The following is a 14130-nucleotide window of genomic DNA, read 5'->3' as shown; positions in this document are numbered from 1 at the left end:
TGACCAACTCTATAAAGTATTTCTGTGAATTATTTGTAGCAAATTTTAAGTTCCACTAATTAATACACCTCAGGATGGCAAATTCTGCTCTCATCTAGGTGGCACACAATAAAGGAATTCGAAATACTACTCTTAATTTATCCAAAAGATACTTAGGGATCCTAATAAAAAAACAATATAAGACAAATTAAGGCCTTAGCTAATATAACAGTAATTTTGTTTTTGAAAGTATAGGTAATTAAGCCCAGATAATAATAAAAAACAGTGATTAACCTCATTAATTCATAATCATAGTTAAAGCATCATTATGCAGAGATTTATAAATTCAGAAGACAAGTATTTACTGATTGATGCCTATTATGTGCCAGGCATTGGTCTAGGTGCTTGAAATAGATCATGACTAGATCAAATAAAGATTACTGCCCTTCTGAAGCTTACGGACTAGTGGGGGGACACAGATAATACATAATAAACAGAAACAAAATATATAGCAGCTATAAAACAGTAATAAGTTCTATGAAAGAAACAAAAAGTAGAGCAGAGTAAAGGGGATTGGGAGTGCTAGGCTGGAGCAGCTGACAGTTGCAGTAGGATTAAATAGAGCTCAGGGAGGTCTCTTCAGGAAGTACAAAGACAAGAGGTGAGAGTCAACCAGGTCACCATCTCAGAAAGAGTTACAAGCAGAGGGAACAACTAGAGTGAAGATTCCATGCTGGAGCATGACTGGAGTGTTCAAGGAAAAGTAAGGAAGCCAGTATAGCTGGAGTTTTGTGAACAAAGTGAGAGAAGTATGAAAGGAACCCAGAAGGGTAACTGGGAAGCAGATCATTTAAACGTTGTAGACCACTGTAAAGACTGGCTCTTTTTGCTATCCTTCTTCCTTCAGTTCTCTGCTCAGATGCCATTTATCAGGTATTCCCTATGATAGGCAAAGGGAATACCTACGCTACCTCAGTATAACATAACAATTTAACACATCCTTATTCTGCTTTATTTTCTCCATAGCACTTACTACCATCTGACATACTTGCCTAGTTGTTATGCAAACTCCTCAAGTAGGACAGGGACATTGCTTTGCTCACTGCTGTATCCCTAATGCTTACAAAAGTACCTGGCACATAGTAGGCACTCTTTAAAAAGAATCAGTTGAATGAATGAATGAAAATAACAATTTGGCATCTTTCTTTTATACCTCAGTCTCATAAATCAGGACATTATGTATGTGTTTCCACATAAGAGGTAGATCTATTTTTACTTGGTGTATTGACCAATTCAGGTTTCTAAGCCTATTAGCTAAAAAGCTGACTCTGAACTATGATAAATTCACAAGGGTATTGTAGTCCTATGAATCTCCCTTGAGAGGTAAGTGTGTTGAGCTTGGTAGATCCACTGTCTTTATTACTAACAGTAGACGGGAGTAAATCACATATTTTTTCTGAACTTCGATAATCTGTTTAATTTTCCAGTGTGCATCCAGCTTATATTTCAATTCTTGTGAATCTTCTGCATATAATGTTTGATACTTACGTTAACTTCAATCTTTTTGCATGACCAGGCATTACAGGAACATAAAGCATTTTGACGCCCTGTACCACCATTGTTGGCTCAATTCCGTACTTCTCCTAATAGTGAATACCCAAAAGAGAAACAATCAAAACTCCATTCAAATATAAAATGCTGGGTAACAATGTTTTACAACCAGTAAAAAGAGAGCAAACAAAACCCTGCCAAATAATATTTATAAAAACCTCCAATGAAATTATTTGTAAAATCTAACAGACTCAAAGTGACTAATGAACTAAGTAAATAACTGTCTTACTTTGACTGCATTTATGAAATCCAAGAGAGTGAAATCTTCTTTTCCATGTATAGTCCATCTGTCCCAAATTGTAAATGATATTCCATTTCTGTTGTAGAAAAATATTCAGAACAAAAAAGTTTTACTTTTCTTCCCTTTAGTAGTAACAAAAACCCCACAAGTCCATTACATGTGATTTAGCTAGATATTAATGTGGGGTAATAAAGGAAAATACAATTTCTTAAATATTCCATAATCTTATTTCCCCATCATACCACCCAGGTAACCATTTTTATCAGTATCTTTTTGATCCTTCCGGTGTCCCATTATAAACCAGTATGTCTTAGTGAGAAAGTTTTTTCTCTCTTTTTAAACAGCTGCATGGGTTTCACTGCGAGGACATAACAGTCCCCTATTACTGGAAACTTGGGTTGTTTCAATCTTTGGCATGATAAACAATGCCAGAATGAATATTTTGTATGTACATCATTTGAGATGAGTGTAAATGTATCTGCAAATTTGAAATATAGTTATTTCCCTTATATGGGTTATATGAGAGTACTTTCTTACACTCTTGCCAAGATAGGTATTTTCAAATTTTTGATTGTTGTCAATCTGAAAAGTAAAAAATGGAGGTCCAGGGGAATTGTTGTGCTTTGCTACACAGCTTTTGGAATTAGACTAAATTTCATGATCCATTCAGTCAGACACTAGAGTGCTTTCTAATTCATCTAAGTTAGATAAACACAGATGAAACCAAAAGAAAGTACAATGCTAAATAGTATGGCAGATTAAGTGTTCTAAGAGTTCTATGGCTAGTTTAGCCAGAAATGCTTCATGTAGATTGTGTTTTGACCTGGTCTTGAAGTGATGGCAAGGATTTATATATACGTAGAAGAAAAAGGAGAGGTGAAGCTAGTATTTTTCCCCTTTAAAAAATTTTATTTTTTTAAAAATTTTATTTCATTCTCATTATGCAAGAGAAACAGAACTTCATGCATACCTGATTTCAGTTTTTCTTACTTCAGATGTTTCTGTAAACACTATAACTGGAATGGCTAAGTTAAGGAAACAATTTTTGTAAGCTTCAAATGGATAGCCACCAGCTACTTTAATCATCTCCAATGCAACCTAGATAAAAGAAGATGATGATCTGTTTATATAAATAGCTTTATTATTCATAAACTTAATTGCATCTATTTCATTTTCCTAAATTCTTCTCAAGCATTTCTGTGTAAAGAGTAAAAGCAGCTATTGGATTAGAGTAATATAAATTTCTTATAAGTCTCTCCACTTTTAGCATATTTTATACTTTCAAACTTTCAACCTGTTTTATACGTGGTGAACAAAGTTATTCAAGAAAATACACAAATTTGACCATGTAATCTTTCTACTTTGAAAGCAGACACCAGAAATTAAGAAATACAATAGTCTAAAATCATTTAACATAGGGGCAGATAATTACACAGTTTCAAAGAATAACACTAGAGTATAGTATAATAACTAGGGCCATCCTAAAGATTCTGCATCATTAGGAATGATGAAATTTTAAGGAATCTGAATTACCAAGAGGAATTACATTTTTTTTTTAGGCAAAGAACAAAAATTCAATATAATCAAAGAGCAAAGATTAGGCCAGTTCATTTTTTCCAAGAAACATAGAGTACCCGCTTTGTATGGAGGATACAAAGATGATTAAGAGGATTACTGCACGTAAGAAAAATTAGATTCTATCATGACAAAGCTTATTTTATAAGTTAAAATGTTTATATACCTATAAATCTCAAAATGTAGATTACTGTATTTTCAGAAATATCTTGAAATTTTAAATTATAAGATCAATATATCTCTCTCCTTCTCTAAGATCTCTGAGCGACTGGTTGGGGGCAGTATAATGGGGAAGAGAGGAAAGAGGTGATAAAAAAGGATTTTCATTCAAAGAATAATAAACTCACCAAGCCAGAAACTGCAGCAGTGGATGTTGCTATAGCAGGGATAATTTTACCAGCTATCCGCTTTGTTTTGAAACGGTCAGCTGGTTCAATGCTATACATTTTGGCACGAAGATTTGATGCAGCTGTGATGAAATCTATGTGTCCATTACTATCATCATCTTTTTCAAATGAAAGCACTGCCATCTGAAGGTCACCTGATCATAATAACCAGAAAAACAAAGTTTCCTAGTAAGTGGCAAAGGTTTTACTAGGTAAAAAGCAATGTGGGGTTCACTACTATTAAAGATTCCTTTTTGGGTTAGGTTTTTAAATGACTAAAAAGTCTAAGAAAAATCCAGGGAACTGAAGTTACTGAAGGATATGAAAATGATGGCTTTAATAACACTAAATTAGACAAGTTTCTATATTTAAAAAGCCTTTCCAAAAAACAGAAAAATAAGAAAGCCATGTACCATATCTGCTATTAAGTGGTTTATAACAAAATGTCAACACTGGGTATCATTCACAAATTGATTCCATAAATATTACTCTGAAACATTTTGCCTCTGACAACTAAGAATAGGGTCAGCTGGTCAAATAAAAATGTATCTTTTTGAAAGGTTTCTAGATCAGTGATTCCCATAACCATTTGGTAGACCGGTGTACTTTGATCTGTGATGAAATGAGAAAGTAAGAAACAGTAGGAAGTCTTTTGTAGAACTATAATTATTAAAATAAGATACTGACCTTTTATTTGAAAAGTAAACAGTTGGCTAGTCTAGGCTGTTTTTCCTGAATTTTACTGGTGTGTGTATAAAATCCCAAAAGTCTGGAAATCACTGATTTATGTAATAAAAAGTGATGAGCACTGATTTATGTAATAAAAAACATGAGCTAATAGCTCTGTTTTTAAGGAATTAAAAGTTCAGTTTCCCTATATTTAAGACCATTTAGCAAGGATGTATGTAGGTCAGCTCATATTCCACGTGTGCAATCACAGAGACTAAGGCGCCAAGAAGAAATCTCTCTACGGTATTTTTTATCCTAAAGTGACTTAACTGGGTCAAAGGGTTAGTCTCCACAAGGACTCCATTGCTTTGTTCATTATGCTAGCTGTAAGTTAAAAAGGACTCACACAATACAATTTCAAGGACTAAAACAATCAGAACGAAAACAATGACTTACATTTCAGCCTTTGAGGGTAGGGCAATGATGGAGAAAATTATGAATTCAGTCACAGTTAAAGATGAACAGCAACTTTCATATAATCACGAAATCAACTAATATCACTGTTGTTGTTGTTATCATTTAATCTCACAAGCTTTTGGGTGTAGAGCTTAGTGAAAATAAAAATCCCTTCAGTTCAAAACATTTTTATAAAGACTTCCCCTTACTTGTGGTAGCTTCATTAGACGAAATAGCTTTTTCTAGTTGGAAAATAGCATTCCTCTCATCTTCACTGCTAATAGGAACATGGTCTGGTTTCCTTGCAGTTTCATCTGTTTGAACAACCTTTAAATATATGTAAATATATCCATTAATGTTATCACATCCTATACCTAAGTTTGGTTACTGTATCTGTTTTATCAAATATGTCACAAAGAGAAAATACTTCCTCCATCTAGTTCAATCAGGTTATTAATCATTATGGTCCAATGTATTTTACACCTTTCATTAGTAAGTAATATTATGTTATTTATTTACTTGTTTTCTTTATTATCTATCTCTGCACACTGACATGTAAATTTTATGAGAAAAGGTATCTTTATCATGTTTACTGAAAGAGAGAACCTCAGTGACAACAAACTTGCTTATAGTGAGTGTTAAAAATAGTTACTGAATAGCTTATAAGACTTGAGTTCATATAGGTCTTTTTAAAATTCTGCACTAAAATAATGTTAATATTAACCAACAGTTTATAATTCTGATGAATCTACCTCAAACCAAATTGCACAGCTCTAACTAGTGCAGAGCTGTTTTCTGCCTACAAAGAAACTGAAGAAATTTCATAAAATATATAATATGGGCATCCTTTAAATATTTATTGATTGCTGATAAGAAGTTCTTTCCTAAGGAATACGTCTTCCTTCATACAGATGCGCACTTAGGGCAGTACATACACTTGTGCTGCACACATACACCTGTACATTTATCCTTAAGAAACGACTTACTAGACATTCCACGAGGGCAGTGAAGTTGATATTCTTAAACTTAGAAACTAGTTACATCATCACAAATTAAAATAGTATTTATTAAAAAATGCATCCAACTCATGTTTTTACAGATTAAATATTATTTAAGTATTTAAGAAATATTAAGGAGTCAAGGAAGCAGAAATATTTGCCAGAATGTCTAGCTGATATTTTTGGCTGTGGCATCTGTTAACAAAAAGTGCCAGACCCTGAAGCTTTGGTGTGGGCTGCTTCAGGGAGTAGTGAAAAAGCTTATAATTCATGTTAAAACTAGCTAAATTACTCAGGATAATTTATTATCTCCAAACTTTGATACAGAAAGCAATTCAGTTTAGAAAACATTGAAGAGCAATAAAGACTAGTAAAGTTATTGACGCATGTTTCCTTGGCTTCTGTCTAGCAGTTTTGCCCATTAGAAACATGGGCTAGAAACTTTCTTTATATAGGAATTCTGTTCATACTTTCCGAACTTTCCCTCTTAAAATGCTACAAGTCATGAGAGGAGTGACATCAGCATCATAGCAGAGTGAGCTTTACCAGTAATCACTCCCATCCAACATACAATGAAAAACACATTCATATTTCAAGAGAGGACATCCAAACACAACACAAAAAATGTTGGAGAGACCAATGCATCCATATCACAGAGGGCAGAGAGGCTGGACCCCCTCTTGGAGGAGGTGGGACAGCGTAAGAGAAGACTTCACTCCTTCCACTAAAGACTGTGATCCGGGACCATGAGCGGCCTCTGGGAAGGAAGGAACGGGGGAGGGGATGTTCATTTGCGGGAACATCAAGGATCCCCAAGGGCCCTTGCAGCCCAGAGGAAAGCCTTCTACTGGGGCGAAAGCTTTCACAGGGGATGACCTTATCAAGCAAACATGCCAGGAGAGCAGAAAGCGAGAGCAGAGGGAGAAAACCTTGAGAGCATCCAGGAGAAAGAGCCCCTACCCCCACCTGCACAGTGCAGGCTCCAGAGCCTGGGATCTTGGCTGAAGGCTGAGGGCTCAGAATAAGCAGCTCTTGAACCCCAACCAGTGGCGATAGGTGGTAACTGTGACCAAATAACACCAGGATGCAAAAAAACAGCCATGCCATCTAGCAATATCTAATATTATATTAGATCTCCAGACCAGAGAGAAAATGACAAGTCCAGAAATCAGTCCCGAGGACACAGAAATATGTAATCTAAAAGACAAAGAATTCAAAATAGCTATCATAAAAGAACTCAACGAGTTAAGAGAGTGTAGAGAAACAATTCAACGCGTTCAGGAGCTACTTCACAAAAGAGGGTGAAACTATAAAGAAGAATCAATCAGAAATATTAGAGATGAAAGACAGTATGGATTCCCTGAATGCTTGAGCGGATGTCATAGAGGAGCATATCAGCATAATTGAAGATAGACATGTTGAAACGCTCCAGAAAGAAGAGAGAGAACTAAGACTAAAAAGAAATGAACAAAGTCTCTCAGAAGTATCTGACTCAATTAAGAAATGCAACATAAGAAGTATAGGCACTCAACAAGGAGAAGAGAAGGAGAATGGAGCAGAAAGCTGGTTCAAAGAAATAATAGCAGAGAACTTCCCAAACCTAGGGAGAGATGAAATCGATGTGGAAGATGAAATATCAGTGTAAAAAGACCTACTGCAAGGCATATAGTAGTGAAACTGGCAAACGTGAATGACAAAGAAAGAATCCTAAGGGCAGTAAGGCAGAAGAAAATAACCTACAAAGGAACCGCTATCATGCTTTCAGCAGATTTCTCTGCAGAAACCTTATAGGCTAGGAAAGACTGGAAGGACATATTCAAATCTCTGAAGGACAAAAACTTTCAGCCAAGAATACTCTGTCCAGCAAAAATATTCTTCAGATATGATGGAGAAATAAAAACTTTCCGAGACAAACATAAGCTAAGGGAGTTCATAGCCACAAGACACCCCACCCCCCTGCCACCACAAGAAATCCTCAAGAAGGCCCTCATACTTGAAAAAAATAAAAGGAGAAAAGGGTTACAAAGCACGGAGTAAGGAGATAAATAGGTAGACAGAATCAGAGCAGGACAGCAATTACTAAAGTATAGCATTAAAGACGAAGGGAAGGAAAACACCAAAACCAAAGATAACCTTGTTATTTAAACCACAAACTCACAACACAACATGGAATAAGATGTGAGAAAAACAACTTAGGAGGGGACAGGAAAGGGACTGAATCAGTTTAGTCTAAGGCAATAAGAAGCCATCAGAAAATGGACTATCTTAACCACAAGATTTTTAAAAGAAATCTCATGGCAACCACTAAACAAAAAAGCAGAACAGAAACACAAATAATAAATAAGGAGAAAACAAAGAAACACAACATAAAAAACTACATAACTCAATTGGTAGACCAAAATACACAGGAGTGAAACAAAGGAAATGCGGGAGAACTGGAAAATGAGTGATGAAACAGAAGCGTTAAGCCCTCATATGTGGATAATCACCCTAAATGTAAATGGATTGAATTCTCCAATAAAAAGACACAGTGGCGAGATGGTTTAAAGAACAAGACCCAACAATACGCTGCCTCCAGGAAAAACATCTCAGCTCAAATGACAAACACAGGCTCAGAGTGAAGGGATGGAAGACGATACTCCAAGCTAATGGCAAACAAAAGAAAGCAGGTGTCGCAATACTTATATCAGACAAAGTAGACTTCAAGATAAGACAGGTAAAGAAAGACAAAGAGGGGTAGTATATAATGATCAAAGGGACACTCCATCAAGAAGAAATAACTTATGAATATCTATGCACCCAACACAGGAGCACCAAAGCACATAAAGCAATTATTAACAAACCTAAAAGAAGATATTAATAGTAACACAATAATAGTAGGGGACCTCAACCCTCCACTCACATCAATGGAGAGATCATTCAGACAGAAAAGCAACAAGGAAATGGTGGAATTAAATAAAAAGCTAGACCAGTTGGACTTAATAGACATATATAGAACACTCCATCCAAAAACAGCAGAATACACATTCTTCTCAAGTGTGCATGGAACATTCTCAAGGATAGATCATATGCTGGGAAACAAGGCAAGCCTCAATAAATTTAAGAAAATTGAAATAATAACAAGCATCTTTTCTGATCACAATGCTATGAAGCTACAAATTAATTACAAGAAAAAAGCTGACAGGGATAAAGATGTGGAGACTAAACATGTTTCTAAACAAGCAATGGGTCATTGAAGAAATTAAAGGAGAAATCAAAAAACAACTGGAGACAAATGAAAATGAAAACATACCATACCAACTCATATGGGATGCAGCAAAAGCCGTATTAAGAGGGAAATTCATCACCATACAGGCTCACCTTAACAAATAAGAAAAATCCCAAATAAGCAATCTTAAACTACACCTAACTGAATTAGAAGAAGAACAAAGCCCAAAGTCAGAGGAGGGAGAGAAATAATAAAAATCAGAGGAGAAATAAATGGTATTGAAAGACAAAAGGCAGTAGAAAGGACCAATGAAACAAAGAGCTGTTTCTTTGAGAAGATAAACAAAATTGACAAATCCCTAGCCAGACTTACAAAGAAAAAAAGAGAGAAAGCTCAGATAAACAAAATTAGAAATGAAAGAGGAGAAATAACAATGGATACCACAGAAATACAATGGATTATAAGAGAATATTATGAAAAACTATATATCAATAAAATGGACAATCTAGAGGAAATGGATAAATTCTTAGACTCTTACAACCTCCCAAAGCTGAATCAAGAAGAAATAGATAATCTGAATAGACCAATCACAAGTAAAGAGATTGAAACAGTCATCAAAAGTATCCCAAAGAATAAAAGCCCAAGACCAGACAGCTTCCCTGGGGAATTCTACCAAACTTTCAGAGAGGATTTAATACCTATCCTCCTCAAGCTATTCCAAAAAACTAGGGAAGACTGAACGCTTCCAAACACATTCTACAAGGCCAACATCACTCTGATAACAAAACCTGACAAGGACAACACAAAAAAGGAAAACTACAGGCCAATATCGTTGATGGACATAGTTACAAAAATTCTCATCAAAATATTAGCAACCTGAATACAACAATACAGCAAAAAGATCATACATCATGATCAAGTGGGATTTTTTTACCAGGGACAGGGATGGTTCAACATCCACAAATCAATCAATGTGATACACCACATCAACAAACTGAGGAATAAAAATCACATGATTATCTCAACTGATGCAGAGAAAGCATTTGACAAGATCCAACAGCCATTTATGATAAAAATTCTTAACAAAATGGGGACATAAGGAAATTATCTCAACATAATAAAGGCCACATATGACAAACTCACAGCCAACATCATACTCAATGGGGTGAAACTGAACACCCTCCCTCTAAGAACAGGAACAAGACAAGGATGCCCACAATTACCACTCTCATTCAACACAGTACTGGAGATTTTGGTCAGACCAATTAGGTAAGAGAGAGGAATAAAAGGAATCCAAAAAGGGAGTGAAGAAGTGAAACTCTTGCTGTTTGCAGATGACATGATCTTATGTATAGAAAACCCTAAAGAATCCATCGGGAAACTATTAGAAATAACTAAAAACCACAGTAAAGTTGCGGGACACAAAATCAACTTACAAAAATCAGTTGCATTTCTGTACTCTAATAACAAACTTACAGAAAGAGAAGTCAAGAATACAATTCCATTTACAATTGCAACAAAACAAATAAAGTACCTAGGAATAAATTTTTTTTTTTTTGAGGAAGATTAGTCCTTAGCTAACTGCTGCCAATCCTCCTCTTTTTGCTGAGGAAGACTGGCCCTGAGTTAACATCTGTGCCCATCTTCCTCTACTTTACATGTGGGACGCCTGGCACAGCATGGCTTGTCAAGTGGTGCCATGTCCGCACCCGGGATCCAAACTGGTGAACTCCGGGCCGCCGAAGCGGAACAAGCGCACTTAACTGCTGCGCCACGGGGCCAGCCCCGGAATAAATTTAACTAAGGCAGTGGAGGACTTATACAAAGAAAACTATGAGACATTACTGAAAGAAATAGATAATGACATAAAGAGATGGAAAGAGATTCCATGCACACGCATTGGAAGAATAAACACAGTTAAAATGCCCATACGACCCCAAACGATCTACAGATTAAATGCAATCCCAGACAGAATCTCAACGACATTCTTCAAGGAAATAGAACAAAGAATCCTAAAATTCATATGGGGCAACCAAAGACCCCGAATTGCTAAAGCAAGACTGAGAAAAAATAAAGCTGGAGGCATCACAATCACTGACTTCAAAATGTAGTACAAAGCCATAGTGATCAAAACGGCACGGTACTGGTACAAAAACAGACACACAGATCAGTGGAACAGAACTGAAAGCACAGAAATAAAACTGCACATATACGGACAGCTAATCTTTGACAAAGGTGCCAAGAACGTACAGTGGAGAAAATAAACGGTGTTCAATAAATGGTGTTGGAAAAACTGGACAGCCACACGCAAAAGAATGAAAATAGACCATTATCGCATGCCATACACAAAAATAAACTCAAAATGGATCGAACACTTGAAGATAAGTCTTGAAACCATAAAACTCCTGGAAGATAATATAAGTAGTACACTCTCTGACCTGGAACTTAAAAGGATCTCTCGAAGACCACGTCTACTCAGACAAGGGAAACAAAAGAAAAAATAAACAACTGGGACTTCATCAGACTAAAGAGCATCTGCAAGGCAAAAGAAACTAGGATCAAAACAAAAAGACAACCCATCAATTGGGAGAAAATATTTACAAATCATATATCCGATAAGGGGTTAATCTCCATAATATATAAGGAACTCACACAACTGAACAACAGAAGAACAAATAGCTCGATCAAAAAATGGGCAGAGGATATGAACAGACATTTTTCCAAAGAAGATATACAGATGGCCAATAAATACAAGAAAAGATGTTCAACATCACTAATCATCAGGGAAATGGAAATCAAAACTACACTAAGATACCACCTTATGCCTGTTAAAATGGCTATAATCACTAAGACTAAAAATAACAGATGTTGGAGAGGGTGTGGAGAAAAGGGAACCCTGATACACTGCTGTGGGAATGCAAACTTGTGTGGCCACTATGGAAAACAGTATGGAGATTCCTCAAAAAACTAAAAATAGAACTTACCATAGGACCCAGCTAGCCCACTACTGGGTATTTACCCAAACAATTTGAAACCAACAATCCAAAGTAACATATGTACCCTTATGTTCCTTGCAGCACTATACACAATAGCCAAGACATGGAAACAATCCAAGTGCCCATTGACTGATGATTGGATAAAGAAGATGTGGTATACATATACAATAGAATACCACTCAGCCATAAAAAAAGACAAAACCATCCCATTTGCAACAACATGGATGGACCTGGAGGGAATTCCGCTAAGCGAAATAAGCCAGACTGAGAAACACAAACACCAGATGATTTCACTCATATGTGGAATACAAACAAACACATGGACAAAGAAAACAGTTCAGTGGTTACCAGGGGAAGGGGGATGGGGGGTGGGCAAAGGGGTTGAAGGGGAGCACTTATGTGGTGACAGACAAGAAATAATGTACAACTGACATTTCACAATAATGTAAACTTTTATGAACTCAAGTGAAAAAAAAAATTATTGCCCAGACCAAAAAAAAAAAAGCTACAAACCATGAACATTTCATTCAGCAAATCCATGTATCTGTACAAAATCAACTGCCTACAAGTTTTCCTTTCCCCTAAAAGAAAAATGCAGAGTGGAAGACTGCACAGAAGACTGTACACATCACTTCTTTCTTGAATTTTGCAGAGACAGTCATTACTTCACATTTTCCAGTATAGCTACAGGGTAAGGGGAACAGAAGGTTGTTTTATGGATGATTTTTAGAGTGTATACAAAAAGGCATATAATGAACATGCGAAAAAGAAAAATACTTATTTTCTAACTTTCCTATTTAATGTCCTTAAATTGTATGTTCCATGTTTATTAATACTCCCTATGTCTTTCTCCTTCCAACATATTTGCCTGACAAAATCCCAAGCCTTTTACTGAATTTTCCATCTGTTCTACAGTAGCATCCAAGCAGCTGTCTTTTCTCCAGGCACATTAAGTGGATTAATATTAAGTGGATCCTCAGTGCTGTCTGGAAATTGTACTACATCTTCTAATTAAATGACTTTCGCACTCCCCTGAGCAATTATTTCACACTTTCTTTCCTCTGCTCAAATTTCCTTTATCTTCTTCTCCTCACTCTGAACTATTAAGCTTGCTTCTTATTTCAAATAAGAAAATAATCTTTTTTCCTCTCACACTCCAACTCTAATCCCCTTACAAATCCAGCAGGGCTACTGCAAAATATACGCAGAATCCAATCCCTTATCACAACTTCCCTGTTACCAACCACTTCTTTCAAACCGTATCATCTCTTGGCTATAGGTTCCTAAGAGCTTTCCTTGCTTCTTCACTTGTGTCCCATATAAGCATTCTCAACACAACTAGCCAGTCATCCTTTTGGATATGTCAGATTGCATCATCTGCTTAAAATCCTCCACAGGCTTCTTATCTCATAATAAAACACAGAACCCTCATCATAATCCCAACTACACCTCCAATCTCACCATCTACCACTCTCCTCTTGCATATTATCCTCCAGAAAAATCCTGACCTTGAAACTGTTTCCAGGCTTTTCTGTGCACTTGTTCCTGTTGCCTGCATTGCTCTTTCACCAGAAAACAGTATGGCTCATTCCCTCACTACCTTCAGGCTTCTGCTCAAACGTCTCTTTATCAGAGGCTTTCCCCTTTTATTCCATGTGAAATGACACCAGTTATGTCACCCTTTATTTCTTTTCCCTGTTTTAATTTTTCTTCTTAGCACTTATATCCACACTGAAGTATTATATAACCACAGTCACTTGCAGCATAACATGATGTGTTGGTCAACGACGGACCACACATACAACTGTGGTCCCATAAGATTAGTACCATCAAGCCTAGCTGTGTAGCAGGCTATATCATCTAGGTTTGTGTAAGTACACTCTATCATGTTTGCATATGGACAAAATCATCTAATGACGCATTTTGTTTTGTTCACTGTGGGATTCTTGAGATTTAGAATGGGGTTTGACAAATAGAAGTTCAATAACTATTTGCTAAATGAATCAATTTC

At 36.2% G+C, this 14130-nt stretch overlaps 1 protein-coding gene across 1 annotated transcript in view; it reads right to left on the bottom strand.

Annotated features, from left to right (window-relative positions):
- The window catches only part of UBA6 (ubiquitin like modifier activating enzyme 6), an 81805-nt gene that overhangs the window by 4319 nt on the left and 63356 nt on the right, over positions 1–14130 (bottom strand). The window contains exons 28-32 of the mRNA XM_014860157.3: positions 5127–5244; positions 3754–3947; positions 2802–2929; positions 1820–1907; positions 1528–1622 (exon numbers count right to left, since the gene is read on the bottom strand). Of these exons, the coding sequence (XP_014715643.3) occupies positions 1528–1622; positions 1820–1907; positions 2802–2929; positions 3754–3947; positions 5127–5244 (623 nt within the window). The remainder of the gene's footprint in view (positions 1–1527; positions 1623–1819; positions 1908–2801; positions 2930–3753; positions 3948–5126; positions 5245–14130) is intronic.

Source organism: Equus asinus, chromosome 3, assembly GCF_041296235.1.
Source record: "Equus asinus isolate D_3611 breed Donkey chromosome 3, EquAss-T2T_v2, whole genome shotgun sequence".
Taxonomy (NCBI): domain Eukaryota; kingdom Metazoa; phylum Chordata; class Mammalia; order Perissodactyla; family Equidae; genus Equus; species Equus asinus.
Note: the sequence above shows the minus strand (reverse complement) of the source record. Positions and strands in the feature narration are given on the sequence as shown.